The sequence below is a fragment of the Sapajus apella genome, unplaced genomic scaffold (assembly GCF_009761245.1).
Source record: "Sapajus apella isolate SASKATOON/1434 unplaced genomic scaffold, GSC_monkey_1.0 scaffold24, whole genome shotgun sequence".
Taxonomy (NCBI): domain Eukaryota; kingdom Metazoa; phylum Chordata; class Mammalia; order Primates; family Cebidae; genus Sapajus; species Sapajus apella.
In genome coordinates, this window is record NW_022436964.1 from 16,528,602 (window position 1) to 16,547,170 (window position 18,569).

Sequence of the window (18,569 nt, forward strand, 5' to 3'; positions counted from 1 at the left end):
TCACACCCGAAGGCCAGATCTCTCCACGCCGCCTGGGTGCTTCCAAACAGGAATTTACTCCGCTACTGAATCGATTGTTTAAAGATTCATCTCTGGATATGGTTTCATTAGGTAAAAATTAGGAACCGGAAGGCCGGCCCCGGGCCAGGGTCTGACCCTCAGTCACCCATGTTCGAATTTTATTGGCAGTGTTGATCTTGCCTCGGGCAAGAGAAGAAAGACCTGAGGGTACCAAGAGAGCTTAGAGAAAGCCCTTTCTGGATTCAGCGGCCGCCTATAGCCGCACTCCTCGGACGTTTGTTGACTGAATAAAGGAACAAAGGTCGGCCCGGGAAAAGTTTCGCACAAAGGGCAAAGGGGAGTTGGAACTTGAACCGGAGAGAATGTGGCATTAAATAGGACCCCTCTATTATCAGTTTGTTTCCAAACTCTTGAACTGCTCCAGCCCTGACGAATTTGCTAAAGTGTTCTATCTTGGACGCTGGTGGTGCTCCGGGGCTGACGGCTATCTGTGCAAAGAAGAGGGAACAATTGGAAGCTGGAGTCAGGGCGGCTACCAAGGGTGGGGCTTGGGAACTTTCCGGAAGGTCCTCAAAAGCGCAGGAGCCCGGAGGAAATCTCCCGTAGGGGATCTCAGGTAGCGCAAGAGGATGGGAGGGAGAAGAGAAGCCCTGGTAAAAATTGGCCACTTAGACTACTGCAAAAATGTGGGTCTCCATGTTCGTCCTCCCTCCTGAAATAAGAAATTCATAGCTGAGGGTGGCAAGTAGATGGGGGTTGGAGGAGCAACTTTCTCACATTCACAGAGCGGCTTCGCTCCAAGTGGCACGGAATTGGGAACCCTACTCAGGACCGGGGAAAACGTCTGAGTTCCTAGAAATGTGCTTCCTTCCTGGGGAGCAATTCCTGATGGGCGTTCTTTTCTGGTTTCCCCCCATCCCGGGCCCCTGACTCCGAGTAACACTTAAACCTTTCTAGTTGCAAAGTCCTTTCAGAAATTTTTTAAATAAGTAAGTTTTGAAAATTCTAGTGCTTTAAAACATATATATTGCCTTTTATTTTCTCCGAGTAAGTGTTGGCCATTACATTCCAAATTGATCTGAAATAGTTTTCCAGCTTGTTGGGGGGCGGGAGGTGGCGGAAATCAGCGTCTTTATAAAGATGAAAAAATAAATGGAGAATGTATTTACATGCCTTCCTATTCTTTTCTTCTGGAGGTCTCGTAAATAGTAAATTTCCTATTTTAAAAGCCAAGACTTTTTCAACCTCAAATATTTGGAATTTTTAAAGGCCATATTAAAGTGGATTACTTCTGATATGTATGATAAATATGAATTGTGAAAAATAAACAGAAAATAACGTAGGTTTTAAACAAGCTCCATTTTAGAAAGGGAAGAATGAGACGTAATAGAAAATAAACGATGTAGTGTAGTGACTTAGCATTTTATTTCGTCTATATAACTAGGCTTAATTTTAATACCTTAATTTTAACATGAAAGATGGCACGTCAGTCACACAGATACCAATGTTCTGAAATTAACATCCTACTTACATTACACATCCCTATCAGGAAGACACAGAGGGTGGACGCATTTTGTACTTCGGAATAATATTTCCAGTTCCAAGGAAGTGAAGAAGGGGGAACATGTTTGGCGTCGGAGGCTGTGTCTTTGTTTGCTTGCTTGTTTTTCTTTTAATACCAGAACAAAATACCCCACTCACTTTCATAGTTCCCCAGGAAATGTGCAAATCGGGAAATCCGTGGAAACCACAACTGAAGGCAAGAAAAGATGACTTGACGCCCTCCGAAGTTTACGTTCAGGTGGTCTTTAGAGGAACGGAATCCAGCTGTTCCTTTCTAATCATTTTGCAGCGAACAGAAGTTTGTGTTTGCTCTGCAGCGCGATTCAAAAATGCACAGGCCCAGTTTGGGCCGCGCAAGGTGGAATGAGCAGCTGCGGGTCGCTCCGCCCTCCAACCTAGCTCTTGGAGCGCCCTGCGGAGTTGGCCAGGGAACTGGGCGTGGGTGCTACTCAGAAAGCCGGTGAAGTCCCCTCTCCACCCAAAGGGACAGCCAGCGAAGTCAGCCTAGAGCCCTCTGCCACTGCCTGGTACCTAAGCAGCGCAGAAGCGGCCTACAGGTTCGCTCCCAGCACCGCGCCCTTGGTGGGAGCGCAGCCGTCCGCGCAGACGTCCTCCTCCTGATGCTGCTGCTGTTGCTGCAAAATTGTCCGAGCAGCGGCGGCGGCGGAAACGTGCAGCAAAGGGGCAGCGCTCTGGGGATGCAACAGGCATGATGGGCGCTGCAGCAGGTGGCAGTAGCTCCACGGGGTCGGGGACAAACTCTGCGCAGCCCCTGTAGCGCCGCCCCTGACCCCTTGCATAATACTCTCAATGCTGAAAGAGATGCATCCACCTCCTGGTAGCGACGCGGGACCTTTGCCCTCCTCCCAAGGCTGGGGACCTAGCGAGGGCTGCAGAGCCGGAAGGGTGCCAGGGGTCACCAGGTCCGCGCCTTCTGCTTTCCCCGGTGCCTCTGCATAGGCGGGGGCCGAGAGCAGTAGGTAGCGAAGAGGATGCGGGTGCAGCAGAGCGCACGGGCGTCTCCCGGGCGCGGCGGTGGAGTAGGCCCCCGGGACAGGCTGCGGCGGAGCAGGGGCCCCAAGCAGAAGGCTCGGGTGGGGGTTGTGCAGGGCGGCCGGAGCAGCGGGTAGAGGGAAGGGGTGGGGTAGTTGGTGGGCTTTCGAGGTCGGTTGGTGGCGCTTGAAACGCTTCCTGCGCCGGAGAAAGCTGCCATTGTCGAACATGTCCTGGGAGGCGGGGTCCAGACTCCAGTAGTTGCCCTTGCCTGGGTGGCCCGGCTCGCGGGGGATCTTGACGAAGCAGTCGTTCAGCGAGAGGTTGTGGCGGATGCTGTTCTGCCAGGCCGGGAACTTGCGGCGGTAGTAGGGGAAGCGGCCGCTGATGAAGGCGCAGATGCCGCTGAGCGTGAGGCGCTTGTGTGGGCTCTGCAGGATGGCCATGGTGATGAGCGCGATGTACGAGTAGGGGGGCTTTGCCGGCTGCGGGGCGTCTCCAGAGGCCGCCGCATACCTCGGCGGTATCCTGAACTTGGTGCCAAAGTCCGAGGGGTCGTTCGGGCCGCCACCGCCCTCGTTGTGCTCTCTGGGAAGCTCACCCCCGCCCCGCCGCGCCACCTGCAGCCCCGGCTGGGGCTGCTGCTCTAGGAACTGCTGGCTTGCCTCCTCCTCCTCGTCTTCATTTACCTCCTCTCCCAGGGCATTGATTTTACCGTTTTCCCCATCGGAGTCCCGGAGGCTGCGCTGCAGTGTGGAACGAAGGCGCTCAGCTCTTGGCAAGTCCATGGAGGAGTAGGTTCTTCAGTCGCAGGGGATGTGGCGGCCGATCACCTGGCCTGGGGTGGGCTGGGCTGGAAGCCTGGGATGAATGTTGCAAGAACACTAGTGGTTACCCTTTGGGATGTTTTCGTCTGCTTGTTTCTACTCCTTTCCAACAACGTCCAGCAAAGTATGCACGTTGTCTTTTATAAAAGCTTCTTCAAGACCATGTGTGGTGGACTCCCCCTTTATAATCCTTCTTCCCCTACCTCGGAGTGGTGCCACTTCCTCCTGACGCAGTCCAATGATGAGGGTCTGCTGGGCAAATATCCGACCTGATAAAAGCCCAGCCCCCTCCTCCTCGCACCCACCTGCCACCAAGGAAGATGCTCCACTCGTCCAGCGCAGCGCTAGTTGGCCGGGCTTTGCATGGGTTCTGTTAAGGCACAATTAAAACCACGCAAATAACGAGGTAGGAAAGTATGATACTCAACAATCTATGACCACTTAGACATGCAGCTTTCTCTCCTGGAGAAAAGAAATGGCGGCTGGGTGGGCAGAAGGCGGGGAGGCTGAAGTGTACACAGTGGTTTGTAAAGGAATGTGTAGCCGTAAAAGTACGTTTTCGTGTTTCACAGCTGGGTAATTACCCATTTTCTTTGGTAGAGTCTGTCCTTATCCAGAATGGTGAGCTGAATTATATTTAAGGTTCTGACAACATTCCCAAGCTGAATGGGGGGTTTGAGGTGGGGTGCGAGGGTGTTGCTTTGCCGCTTTTACCTTTTCCTCTCCTCCCCAAGATGTTCTCCGACTCTAATTTTTAGAAAAGGTTGAAATGTCCTAGCATTAAGTTGTGGAAGTTCATTCAGGGAAGGCAGAAGAGCTCACGTGGAGTCCTCTGTCCCCTTCCAGTAATGGTTCTCCAACTTCTTTGACTATTTAACCACAGTAAGAAATGCATTTTATATCACAATCTTGCACATACAGACATACGTATCTAAGATGGGTTTCACATAACAATATAATTACACTATAGTGATTACTGATATTTCTTTTTAAAAATATGGTCATAACCAACTAAACTGATTTCACACGTACCAGTACGGGCCCAGTTTGAAAAAATGCTGTTCTTACAAAATGGCTCCACATAGAAAAGATACACCCAGTCTATAATGGCTTCTCTCTCCCTTCCTTCTTTCCTTCCTAATCATTTCATTTTTAGAGACAAGGTCTATGTTGCCCAGACTGGCTTTGAATTCCTGGGCTCAAGTGATCCTCCTGCCTCACTCTCCTGAGTAGGTGGGATTACAGGCTCACACTACTCTGCCTGGTTCTGGCTCTTCCTTCATTCTGTCAGAAGTGCCAACATTAAGTGCTTTTACTGTAATGATAAAACTAGGAACTTCAATGAGGCAAGAAGGGGCTGCAGTGTTGTCTTTAAATCAGTGGGTTCTCGTTCACAATCTGCACTGGGGAGGGGTGATATGGCAGCGGAATTGTTCAACTTACTCAACATCCTTAGAAGTAACACGATTTTTAGATTGGCTTCATTTAAATTAGCTCATAGTCTAAAGTAGCACTACAGAGGAATAAAACTTAATATTTGTTATATAAATAAGAATCTTATTAGAGTACTGTACTAAGTAAGATACTATGTCACAGTATATATTCATAATTTAAAACCTACCTACTTGGGAAAAATTCGGGGTGCCATTTAATAAAAATGCAGCACAAAATATGCCATTGATTGTCACATAGTGTCTATAATTATGACAATGAATGTTCAGTAAGAAATCAGAAGCCAACTACAAGGGCAAAATATAACAAAAAATAGCTTAAAGTAGCTAGTGCCTTCAGAATAAAATCTGGAAAACAGCTTTCTTGCAAATCTTGTTTTAAAACTTTTGTCTTCTTGGCTCCTGAAGTTTTTACCCTTTAAGGCTCCTCAGTTTATATGCAGCTTGGAGGACAAGTAACAGGCAGGTCTGAGCCTAACAGATTTGTTTGAATCCCAAAGTTACCAATGACTACTTGTGTGACCTACTAAACTAACCTCCAGGAGGGCCAGGACAGGTGTCTTATTCAACCACAATAATCCCAGATGCCTCCTCCCCAGCCCTCTGCGGGTGAGGCACATTTCCTCCATCAGCATAGGAACTGGATGACCTGCGATAGGGAGCATTGTTAAGTTTTTCTAGCCCCAACTTCTATAGGGATTGGAGTTATTTAAAAATGAAAGGAGAAAAATAAGGAGGTACTCAAAAACAAAACAAAACACAAAACCCACATTGATGGGGGTATTTCAAAGGGGACACAGGAGAAAACTGAAAGAGTTCCCCATGGCCAAAGCTGGGATAATTTGAGAAACAAAACATAGAATTAAAATGTAACCCAAAATATAAAGTATTCATGTATCCACACTGATAAACATAAATGATTGAATCAATAAACAAGGGGAAAGAGACAACTCTCCCTTGAGGAAAAATTTCAGCTAATTATGTAGCCACTCCACTCCCAAAAAAGTAGACTGCAACTCCCCATTCCTTTAGCGTAAGCAGGACATAGAAGGGGGGAAAAAGTAACTTTACAGTGGAGAAACCTGACAAACACCCCTTCGGCCAGGTGATCAGGTCGTCAATGTCAACATCAATAGTCATAAATCATGGTAATAACATATACCCTTGGTATGATGTGATGAAAATGGTTCTCTGTGATTTTTCTTCCAAAACCCCTAATCATGAGGAAAACATCAAATTCCAACACAGGAGCATCTTGTGCACCTGACCAATACTCCTCAAAACTGTCAAGTTCATCAAAACAAGGAGATTCTAAGAGACTGTCACAGGCAAGAGGAGTCTAAGGATGCATGACTATTAAATGTAACATGGTATCCTAAATGAGATTCTGGAACACAAAAATGATATTAGGTTAAAAACTCAGGATATCTGAATAAACTGTGGACTTTCATAATAATGTGTCAATATTAGTTCAATAATTGTAACATAAATGTCCCATACTACTATTTTGTTAGTGTGTGTAGGGGGGAATAGATGGGAACTCAGTACTATCTGCTCAATTTTTCTGTAAATCTAAAACTGTTCTAAAAATACATTCTATTAATTTAAAAAATTAAACATGGGTGGGGAAGGACCTAACAGCCCAGAAGAAACTAAAGTGTCCATCTGATGATGAATGGATAAACAAAATGAGGTATATACATATAATGAAATTTTTTCAGCAATAACAGTGAAGTACTGACACGTCACAACATGGATCAATCTTGAAAACATTGTGCTATGTGAAGGGAGTCTAAATAGACAAATCTATAGAGACAGAAAGTAGAGTGGGGATGAGGGCAGGGGAAAACAGCAAGTGACTGCTAAGAGATTCAGGGTTTATTTTTGAGGTGGTGAAAATGTTCTGGAATTAGACACTGGTCATAGTTGTGTACAGTAGATAGACTCAATGGTGGATATACTAAAAATCATGAATTGTACCCCTTAAAAATGATAAATTTTATGGTATGTGGATTATATCTAAATAAAGTTGTTATACCAAATATATCAATGTAAAAACAATGAGCTGTAGCAATAAAAAGTTGAATGCTTTGGAAAGATTCCATAATGGCACATTACTCTAAACAAGAAAAAAGAAGAAAGGAACTCTTACTGTCCTATCCCATCAATTCCATAGTGTTGCCTTAAGAATCAAGTCTTAGGCTGGGCGCGGTGGCTCACGCCTGTAATCCCAGTACTTTGGGAGGCCGAGGCGGGTGGATCACGAGGTCAAGAGATCGAGACCATCCTGGTCAACACGGTGAAACCCCGTCTCTACTAAAAATACAAAAAATTAGCTGGGCATGGTGGTGCGTGCCTATAATCCCAGCTACTCAGGAGGCTGAGGCAGGAGAATTGCCTGAACCCGGGAGGCGGAGGTTGCGGTGAGCCGAGATCGCGCCATTGCACTCCAGCCTGGGTAACAAGAGCGAAACTCCGTCTCAAAAAAAAAAAAAAGGAATCAAGACTTATTTTGTAGCTCCTGCAACATTGAACACGTGGCCTCGTGCATAGTGGGCACTCAGTAATGTTTGGTGGTTACTTCTAAGGTTGAATAGTTGTTTTGTTTTGTTTTTTGTTTTTCAGAACAAACATATCAGGGGTTCATAAGATGTCCTCTGCTTTGAAAAACAAACCTTTCTAAATTAATCTACAAGAAGGATGATGATGTCATATTTCTATTTGAACCTAAAAATTAAACACAATTTGGTCATCAGGGTTAAAGGTAAGGTTGATTCTAATATTAAGATACATTCTGAGAACTCTACCATATCTCTCCTCATCAAAGCAGGGTGAGTTTCCAGACATTTGAAGATAGAATTCACTTTTTTTTCCATATCAACTGCACTAATGTATACATTTCTAAAACTGGGAAAGTCATTTCAAAGCAATTTAAAAATAAACTTTCCCTACTATACCATTAATCCAAAGGAAACAATTATTCAATTTGTGGAAAGCAGCTAAGCCCATAATGTTACAAAGTATTGATCACTATTGCTTTAAAATATTGCTTTTAGCTTTATTTTGTTGACAATTGCCTTCAAAATTCACTATCTAGGGATTATAGACTCTAGGAAAAAAGATATTTTTGTTTATTCTCAATTTTTACCCACAAATCTGTAAGAAGACTAAACAATAAAATAATATATATGTTTGAAGCAAGCAATCAGAAAAACAACTCTGGGTAGCAAGAAAAGAAGATAATTAAAAGCCCTTCGGGTGCCAAGTCTGCTTAGCAGTAACAAGAGAAAATGAGCTATTTGGAGGGTCTGTTCTAACTCACACATTATTGATAGCTGCTGAGAGAGGGAAAACTGAAAGGCATCAAGCTCCTTTACCAAAGTGACCCTTTCAATCACCTGGTCTTCCCCTGTGCCATGTGCTAACACTCCCTACAGCTATCTTAAAATCAGTGCCAATTTTCTTGCCCCTTTCACTCACAGCTGGTGAAAGCCTCAGAAAGGCCCATTTGTTTTAAGGTGTGCAGAAGCTTGAATTGCACATCAAGCCTTGCTGGAAAAGGGAAATCCACATTTGTTGAGACTCTGTATTCAGGGTGCCTTAAATTTAATCGCTGGAACAATTCAGAGAGATGTGCATTTGTTATCTCCATTTTATGAATAAGGAAGCAAAGGCTCAGAGAGATTTAATAATTTATCTTGTATCCCTCAGTAAACTATAAAGTTTTGGATGAAACCTTGATCATCATCATCATCATCATCATTTCCTGCAAGTCTCCTATAGCAAGCAAAATAATGGCCCACATTATTGTCATGATTCCATTATAAAAATAAACCTTCTCTTCAGGATATCTATATTAAGTTCCAAAGTCTCCTGAAGATACAGGTTAAATAAACTATGGCTATGATCATTGGAAAATACTTCATTTTGAAAACAATAAGAATAATGAACAGGACAACACACACTAAAAATATATAAACAACATTAAAGATACAGTTTAAAAACCAAAATAAAACAGTGAGATCCTGATTGGCAAGAGTTAAAATGTGCTAGTTGGGCTTGGAAAAACAGGTATTTTCCTACACTACTATATGAAAGCTAAAGGTTCAGTTGTCTGGAATGGCCATTCATCAGTATCTATTAAAAATCTTAAATGTGCATATTTTAGAAGCCGGTGCTTTCACTTTTATGTATCTACCTATTCTAGAGAAACATTCACACCTAAGAACAAAGAGACACACACAAGGTTCACTGAAGCACTATTCAAAATTTCAAAAACAGAAACAACTTCTTGTGTGTGTCTCTTTGTTCAGCAATCAAGCTCACATCACTTCCCCAGCTTAAAATCCCTCAGTCACTTCCCAGGGCATCAAAAATAATCCAAATGTTTGCTCTGTCCTGCCAGGAGCAAGAAACCTGGCCCCGGCTCATTAACTCCAATTTTATCTCATATCCTCACTTTCTAACCTTCCACCATCTTTGCCTTCTTCCTGGTCTCCCAACACACTATGTTGGTGCCCAAATAAAGGGCCTTTGCCCTGTATGCTCCCTCTGTGTAGAGTCTCTTCCGCTACTTTGTATGAATTACTACTTCTTTTAATTCTGTTATCAACTTAACAGTCACCTCTCCTTAGAGAGGCCTTCCACGACCACTCAATCTAAAGTTGATCTTTATTTTTATTAGCCAGCTTAAAGCTACCTTCTATTTTTTCATTTATTTATGTCCCTCCACCAGAATGTAAGCGATATGAGAAGCTGCCCTTTATCTGTTGTGTGCAGTTTCACCCCTAGAACTAATATGAAGGCAAATGAAGCTCTCAATAAATGGTTTTAATACAATGAATGCATTCTATGCTAAACTATGAATTTTCACTCAGTAAAGAATAAGACGGATTTATATGTACTATCATGAAAAGACCTAAGACTAACAGTTAAGTTTGCTTTGTTTTTGAAAGAAACTGAATTATAATACATTTTAAAAATGTTTTAAAACACATACATATTATAAAATTAAAACCCTCCCTTGAAGATCTCTATGGCAAGCTTCTGTGTTTCCTGAAGCAGCAGCCTAAACTACGGCTCTGATCATTGAAAAATAATTCACTCTGGGAAATATGATGTGAAAGTGAAAAGAAATGTCTTAAAGGACAGAACTTTGGCTTTGTCCTAAAAAGTGATGGGCATCATTTTTACAACAAAAATATATTTATGCAATACTTATATAATTAAAAATATTTAAAGATTAATTTAATACATTTAAAAGAAAGCTTGTCCATCCTTCGTCCCAAATGTGGCCCAGGATGGCTTTGAACATGGCCCAATACAAATTTGTAAACTTTCTTAAAACATTATGAAATGTTTTTGTGATTTTTTTTTTTTTTTTAGCTTATCAGCTATTATTAATGTATTTTATGTACAGCCCAAGACAATTCTTCTTCTTCCAGTGTGGCCCAGGAAAGTCAAAAGATTAGACACCCCTGTTTTAAAGGAAAAACAAATATATTTATCAGTTTTATAAACACAGGTTTTCAGGAGCACAGATTAATATTATATCAAATATTTCTCCTATAAGAGGCCAACTACTTATAAGCTCCTTTTCATGGTCTAGAACAACAGTTCTAGACACTTACTGGTTTGCTAAAGAATATTAAGTATTGTTGTGACTATAGTTAATTATAAAACAAATTTATCCCAGCACTTTGGGAGGCTGAAGCGGGTGGACCACCTGAGGTCAGGAGTTTGAGATGAGCCTGCCCAACATGACAAAACCCCATCTCTACTAAAAATACAAAAAATTAGCAAGGCATGGTGGCAGGCGCCTGTAATCCCTACTCGAGAGTCTGAGGCAGGAGAATCACTTGACCTGGGAGGCAGAGGTTGCAGTGACCCAAGATTGTGCCACTGCACTCCAGCCTGGGCGACAAGATCGAAACTCGGTCTCAAAAAAAAAAAAAAAAAAAAAAAATTTAACTTATTAGCAAGAGGAAAGCATTTACCTAGCTCTGCTATGTTCCAGGAGCCGAGCTGAGTGCATTACAAACCTATTTAATCCTTGAATGGTGTTACTATCATTACCCCAAGTAAGGAAAGTAATGTCAGGTAGAGTAAATACAATACTTTGCCCATGATTACACAGCTAAGAAGCAGAAAAGCTGGAATTAAAGCCCAGATCTTACTCGAAAATCAGCTGGCTTTCTATTGGGCAATTTGCTGCCACAAAAGAAGTGTAGTGTCTCAACCATGAATTAAGAGAATGGATTCAGGAGACAATTGTATGTATACAGATAAGTTATATTAAAAAGCTATAGAATAGAGAGTAAGGAAGATCAGAATTAGCAATCTCACTGGTAGACCCAAAAGAAAACAAGAATACCCAAACTGAGATAATTTAATCAATTAGCCTTCTGCCTCTGACCACTGCAACCATTTAAAATACACAAATCTAACTCCTTTATTTAAAACTCTGGGGAAAAAAATTCCAAAAGCAATTTTAATAGCCTTCTCTGATATCTACCAACCATTAGCTTGGAAAAGTACTCCTTAAATTCCACCTATGCTTTCCTCTTACAATTTGGGTACAGTTATGTGGCCTTTAATAGGAATAGGAGAAAGTGAGCCATTATCCAACCATTTATATAAAGATTATGGCCAGGTATCATGGCTCATACCTGTAATCCCAGCATTTTGGGAGGCCATAGTGGAAGGACGGTTTGAGGCCAGGAGTTTGGGGCCAGTCTAGGCAACACAGAAAGACCCCATCTCTACAAAAATTTTTTTTTTTTTAATTAGCCAGGTATGATAGTATGTGCCTGTAGTACCAGCTAATGGGGAGGCAAGGTGGGAGGATTACTTGAACCTTGATGCTGCAATGAGCTATGATCATGCCACTGCACTCTAGCCTGAACAACAGAACAAGACCCTGTCTCTCTAAAGAAAAAAAACAAAAAACAAAAAACAAAGTTTTGAAAAATATTGTTAAACTATGAAAACTTATTTTGTAACTTAGCTAAATATAGCTAAAGCCATGTACTTCATCACTTTTTAGCTTATACTGAAAACTAAAGAAGTTCAAAAACCAAGATGAATTTAATACCAGTAGTAAAATCTACTTAAAATTAAAAGCTCTACAATTGAATTCTTCTAAATACATTATAAAATAAATGGCCGAAGTTTCATTACACTGACTACCAATAAGGCTTAGCATTAAGAATAAGAGATAGTTTAATTTCTTTGACCCAGACTTCTTCCACTTTTGAAAGTCTCTTGCCACAACAAATCTTTTATTTCACGTAATAAAATGGTGACATTTATTTGTTTTAAAAAAAATTTAATAACAACATAATCATTATATCTCTCTGCAATCAGCTGAAGTTCTGAGAAAAAAATGACAATGTTGAAAGTTTTATCATCATTATAAATTTTTACGTTCAGTATATGTAAACTCCAAAGCCAATTTCAAAAGATATTTTTGTGAAATGCCATTCTTAAAAAAAAAAGAGGACAGTATATATAACTGTATGAATGTCAAATGTTTTACAGTACAGATTTGCTAAATTTTATGTAAGCTATAAAATAAATACCATTTTAAAGTATATTGGAATTCATAATAAAGTAATAAATGCTTGAAATATACCCAGTAGAAACTTATCTTTATTTTCTAATCCTTTTGATAAGAAATGCTTCTAGTGTTATGTACAAACTTGATCTTTGAAATGTGTTGTCCATTGCTTTTCTGTTTCTGTCACAGTAGCTATAAATAGCTGTTTAAGGATATCCTTATCTAAATTCCTGCCTGCAAACAAAACAAAATATGATGTGATTACGTTATGCTTATTAAAATGACACAGTTCACCTATCAATTACAATTTTTAAAAAGCTTTATGATGTTTAGAAATTTACAAAAAGAATAGTAATTGAGTGATTCCATCTTTAACTTTTTAGTTAAGTGCATCAAAACTACATTGGTGCTTAGATTAATCACTTTTCTAAAACTGAAAGAGAACAAAAGGCCTAACAAGTTCTTATGAATGTTATAACATGATAAAGACGAAACATTGACCATAAGCTTAGCTATAAAAGAGGATACTGTTTAAGTGGCACATGATATCCCTTTCAAACATATTTCTCACTTTGTTTTAGGAGTGTTAATCCTTTGTTACTTACCAATGAGGACCAATCGATTTGTTCTTTCAGTGTCATCCTTCCAGCTCACTGGAGTCTCTTCCAGATCATAGAGCTCATGGACACCCTGGACAATCACTTGTTGTGGTTTGTCTTTGATTGACACCAATCCCTGCTCAAGGAGAATTGACTGAACATTAATCAGCCTCAGCTCAAACTTAAAAGCAGAAATAGAGCATCAATGTTAATGGATTAATTATTGATATCCATTTAAAAATACAAACTCTTAAGCTGAGAAAATTACTTAATTCCAATTATTTGTGAATTATAAAAATTTCTTAAAATTTTTAGTTTTCAAAAAAGGTTTCTGTGTATTGATTTTTTTGAACAACCCCTTTTTCTAATGATAAAGTGAATACATATATTAGGATGGTCTGTCACTGTTACTTATCACAATCAAAACCTGAAACAAAATATGTAATGTATTATATCCTATGGATTATTTTAAAGATTTTATGTAGTGTTTCGCAGTATTAGTGGGAAAAGTTGAGAAATTAAAGGATTTTGGTGATATTAAACAATCTGTTTTAGAAATAGGTTGCAAACAATGGACAATGATGAAATAAAGAAAAACTATTATATCTATCTGAATAAAAGCTCATTTTGTGTTGATTTGTAGCAATGAGAAACAAATTATCTGATAAATTGGCTCCTATGGGGATGAAATTAATTTCTTTGAAATATTGTTCTTAATATACCAAAAACTTTGTGGACACACAAAAGTAGACACTCAACAACTGACTGGTTAAGCAAACACCTAGAACCACTGCTTCCTGGAAGAGACACCTTTCATGACATAAATACCCAAATATCAAGTCATATGAGTGGGTTTCTAAACACAGAACAAGAGTTCTTCTAGTCCTTTGCAACTTTGTTTAGAGTATGACAAACGTTTAGTGTCTGCTAAATGCATCGAGAAGCATAATGTTCAGCAGCAGCAAGATTTGCAACATTATTTTTCTGTACCTGGAAATACAGAGCAGAAGGTGACATTTCAAAGCATATAGGTTGTTCTATCTGCAACCCTAAAGGAAGCTGTGCAAATAAATCATGCCTTATGCAGTGATTTCCAAAGCTCCTTTTCAGCAATGAAAATAATAAAGAAAAATGAAAGCAGACAAAGGTTATTTGTACTAAAACCAGTGTTTCTGTTTAGAACCAAATATAGTTTTTATAACAGCCAGAAAAAGGACTTTGTCTAAAAGTCTACTGTACCTTTAGCCTTATGACCTCCATGCAGTGATTGTCCTTGTTTCTCACAGTCTTTTCCCACAGGAGATTCTGTATCAAGTGACATATTTTAATAAGACCAACCATTGCTAATAGCAACAACTATGTAACAAAACTGTTGATAAATCATTAATCAGTTAAAATCATTAATCAATTTTTAACTGAATTTACCTGAATAAATACATTAAGCTGTTCTTCCTTTGCATTTCCTGGTACTTCAAATGTGATTGTAACAATACTCTGTAAATCAAGAGAAATAATCAATAATAATTCTTTATAGTAATGTCAACGTTTTTTTTTTTAATCACAAGTTTTAAGATGAAAAGGAGCATATTCATGAAATTTTACATTGCCTAAGCCATATATATTATGTATATTTTTCTCAACATATATGCTGTTTTTTTGGAATTAGCAACTCTGTTTCCTACATTCTGCAGAGGTGATCAATGGGTTTAGTATTTACACAAAATACTACCTTCTATTTTAAAAAATTTACTCAAAAACCCTGATGAAAGGGTCCTCATTATTTAACTCATTCTTTTGTGGATTCTCAGCAATAAGAATGACTGTAACACATACAGTGTACCGACTACACAGAGCTAGGTATTTTTTCCTGAGTCACCTCATTTCACCTTTTCACTTACTTGTTACAACAATCCTGGGGAGTGACGATATCTATTTCCACATAAATTGGGGAAAATAAGGCTAAAAAAAATAAGCTACCCAGAGCCAGGAGTAAAACTCAAAAGCAAAGTAAATTTGTTCTCTTAAAAAATATATACAAAAGAAAGGGTTGGCTTATCTCTAACTGAATAAGCATGTGCCAAGAGAGTTCTTGGAGATGAGAATGATAGGATAATGCCCTCTTTGGCTTTAGTATGGGTGATATCACCGTGCATAGAATATTAACTTTAGGATTTATTTTTCTTCCTTATCTTGATAAATCTCTCACTGCCTACCCTAAAGAAACAGAAGCTTAACATTTCCTCTAACAGGTTACATAATTAAAACCCCAACCTCCCTCTGCCAATATAACCACAATTTCAAACTCAGAGATGAAAATAAACAAGGGCTAAGTATAACATTATAAAAGCATAAACCCCATCTTGAGAAATAGAAGCTCAAAATCCAAGCTCAAAATGACTTTAAAAAATGTAGAAAAGAATATACTACAGCACAGCTTTACATAATTTCCTAGAACCACATATCTGGCCTAACAATTTTACTCACCATTATATAATCAAATAGGCTTAGAGTAGAAAGTACAAACAGACCAAAACTATTTTATAATCCAAACTTGAATACTGAAAGGCAAGTATTAAAGACCAATTTAAGCACAAACATGAAACATTTATATATTATCATAGGTTCCCCAATAACCTACGGAAATAAATAAACAAATGTCTTGTATGTTTGTGCTTAAATAAATAAATGTCTCATATGTTGGTGTTGGTTAACTTCTGTAGTGGTGATGTGTGAGATTTTGGTGCACTCATCGCCCGAGCAGTATACACTGCACCCAATTTGTAGTCTTTTATCCCTCACCCCCTTCCTACCCAAGGCTGGGGAAGTTTTCCTCAATTATTCCCCCAAATATGTTTTACAAACTTTTAGATTTCTCTTCTTCCTCAGGAATACCGATTATTCTTAGGTTTGGTTGTTTACCATAATCCCGGATTTCTTGGAGGCTTTGTTCATATTTTCATATTCTTCTTTGTCTTTGTTGGACTGGGTTAAAGCCCTTGTCTTCAAGCTCTGAATTTCTTTCTTCTACTTGTTTGATTCTATTACTGAGACTTTCCGGAGCATTTTGGTTTTCTATTTGTCCATTGTTTCCTGAAGTTTTGATTGTTTTTATTTATGCTATCTAGTTCATTGAATATTTCTCCCTTCATTTCTTGTATCACTTTTTTGATATCCTTACAGTGGGCTTTGCCTTTCTCTGGTGCCTCCCTGATTAGCTTAATAACTAACCTAGTGAATCCTTTTTCAGGTAAATTAGGGATTTCTTCTTGGTTTGGATCCACTGCTGATGAGCTCATGTGATTTTTTTGGAGGTGTTAAAGAATGTTATTTTGTCATATTACCAGGGTTGGTTTTCTGATTCCTTCTCATTTGGGTAGGCTCTGTCAGAGGAAAGGTCTAGGGCCGAAGGCTGTTGTTCAGATTCTTTTGTCCCAAGTGGTGTTACTTTACTGTAGTACTCTCCCTCTTTTTCCTATGGATGTGGCTTCCTGAGAGCTAAGCTGTAGTAATTGTTATCTCTCTTCTGGATCTAGCCACCCAGTAAGTCTACCAGGCTCCGGGCTGGTACTGGGGTATAGTATGCACACAGTCGTGTGATGTGAACCATCTGTGGGTCTCTCAGCCAGGATAACAGCACCTGTTCCAGTAGAGGTGGTAGGAGGGTAAACTAGACTCTATGAGGGGTCTTCGCTTTGCTGGTTTAATACACTATTTTTGTGCTGGTTGGCTTCCTGCCAGGAGGGGGCACTCTCCAGAGAGCATCAGTTATGGTAGTATGGGAAGGAACAGGTAATGTGTGGGGTTCTAGAACTCCCAAAAACATATGAGACATTTAATCTCCACTGTTCCTAGTAATAGGAAAATCAGAAAAATGCTTTCTTGCTTGACATGGGAAGTATAAGTAAACTAAAAAAAGGTTCAAATTGGATTTGAAAATGTGAGACTTTTAAAAGTACTTATTTTGTCACAATAATCAAGACACTAACAACCACCTAAATGTTCAGGACAGTTGAACGGATAAATGTGGCAATATACATACAACCAAATATAATGTATCCTTAAAAAAAATCCTGTCATATGCTACAACATGGATGAATCTTGAGGACATTACACTAAGTAAAATAAACCAGTTACAGAAGGACAAATATTGCATGAATCTACTTATATCAGGTATCTAAAACAGTCAAACTCATCAAATCAGAAAGTAAAATGGTGGTTATCAGGGGCTAGAGGGAGACAAAAGTATTATTAACTGTATGTACATTGTTTGGAAAATCCTGAAAAAACCTATAGTTCCCAGTGCAGAAGATAAGGGTCACAACTCATACTTGGTTCTAAAATAAACTAAACATTATTTGTCACTTGGGTTTTCTCATCCACCTTCCCACTTTCCAAACCCAGGTATTCCTTATGGGGAATAAACAAAGAATCCATGAAAAATGGATAACCGCATTAAAAATTCAGGGATAGAATCCTAATGACACATATATACTATGTCCTAGGTATTACCCATTTCAGACTTTTTTTTTTTTCCAGTTTTTGTTTTGAATCTAAAATTAACTCCTTTTTCCATGTATGCTGACACGGAAAGAAACAGAAAAGTGAGGCAATAATTCAGAAAACTAAAAGCAAAATGAGGAATTGTCTCTAAAATAAAATTTAGTAACAACTTACTTGGGTTTGTTTATTTAGTCTGTTTCTTCTTTAATCCACTGGGTTATTTCTCCGTTTTCTATTCTTTCCCAAACAATACCTAACATGCAATAACCTCTTCATGTTTTCTTCAGCTAGAACACTAAGCCCACTCATATGCTTAAACTCAAAACCTGTACTTCACACTCTAGCCCTCTGTTCGTCTTTGCCTGTATAATATCTGCACTATAATATTCTGCCACCAGGGACAACTGAATATATGGCATTATCATCTGAATCACTTTGCCCTCCCGATTTTTCCATTTCTAAGTTTCTCTAGTCAATCTAGGCTTGTTTCCCATCACCACTTCTTTTCTTTCTGATTCATCCTCCGTCAGACAGGATATTCAGGCAAGTCTACCTGTGAAACAGCTCTGGATTTATCCCATTTCTAGTCTCACTATAACCAGCATGTTTCAGGCCTTCATCACACAGTATCTTCCTGCATGGTTCCCGACTCTAAAGTCCAATCTAGCTTACATAACACTCCTAGATAGCACAGCTTGAGTTCTCTTTGTCTAGCAAATTAAAACCTGATTGATAGCTTGGACCAAGATTCTAGTACCACCTCTTCACTAAGACTTCTGTACCAGAGACCTACTACTCATTGGTAAGATTCTCACTTCACATTTTTAAACATCCATATTGCTGTTTTCCTTACTTCTTCTTATCAAAAAAAAAAAAAAACCCTACCACTTCAAGGCTATTTTTTGTCATGTAAGTCAGAATAGCACTTACCCCTTCTTTGACTGGGAAGGGGCAAAAGAGAACTCTTTACAATTTTAGATATCTTTTATATCTTGATCTGAGTGGGGAGTTAGAAGAATATGTGTTTGAGTGTGCATACAGACAGATATGTAGGTAT

General features: G+C 39.4%; 2 protein-coding genes across 5 annotated transcripts in view; both read right to left on the reverse strand.

The window, feature by feature from the left end:
• Positions 1-1,424: 1,424 nt before the first annotated feature.
• Positions 1,425-7,049, reverse strand: LOC116559836 (forkhead box protein D4-like 1). The gene is given in 3 exon segments (XM_032290969.1): positions 1,425-1,911; positions 1,914-3,438; positions 3,710-7,049. Coding segments are annotated over 2 exon segments (1,545 nt in total). The 5' UTR covers positions 3,366-3,438; positions 3,710-7,049; the 3' UTR covers positions 1,425-1,818.
• A 5,428-nt stretch (positions 7,050-12,477) lies between these two features.
• Positions 12,478-18,569, reverse strand: part of LOC116559837 (COBW domain-containing protein 3) — a 46,231-nt gene continuing 40,139 nt past the window's right edge. For all 4 annotated transcript variants that reach the window (XM_032290970.1, XM_032290971.1, XM_032290973.1 and 1 more), the window contains 4 exons: positions 14,438-14,506; positions 14,252-14,317; positions 13,019-13,148; positions 12,478-12,647 (listed from right to left, as the gene is read on the reverse strand). In XM_032290970.1, coding sequence (XP_032146861.1) covers positions 12,544-12,647; positions 13,019-13,148; positions 14,252-14,317; positions 14,438-14,506 — 369 coding nt within the window. In that variant the 3' untranslated portion in view covers positions 12,478-12,543. The remainder of the gene's footprint in view (positions 12,648-13,018; positions 13,149-14,251; positions 14,318-14,437; positions 14,507-18,569) is intronic.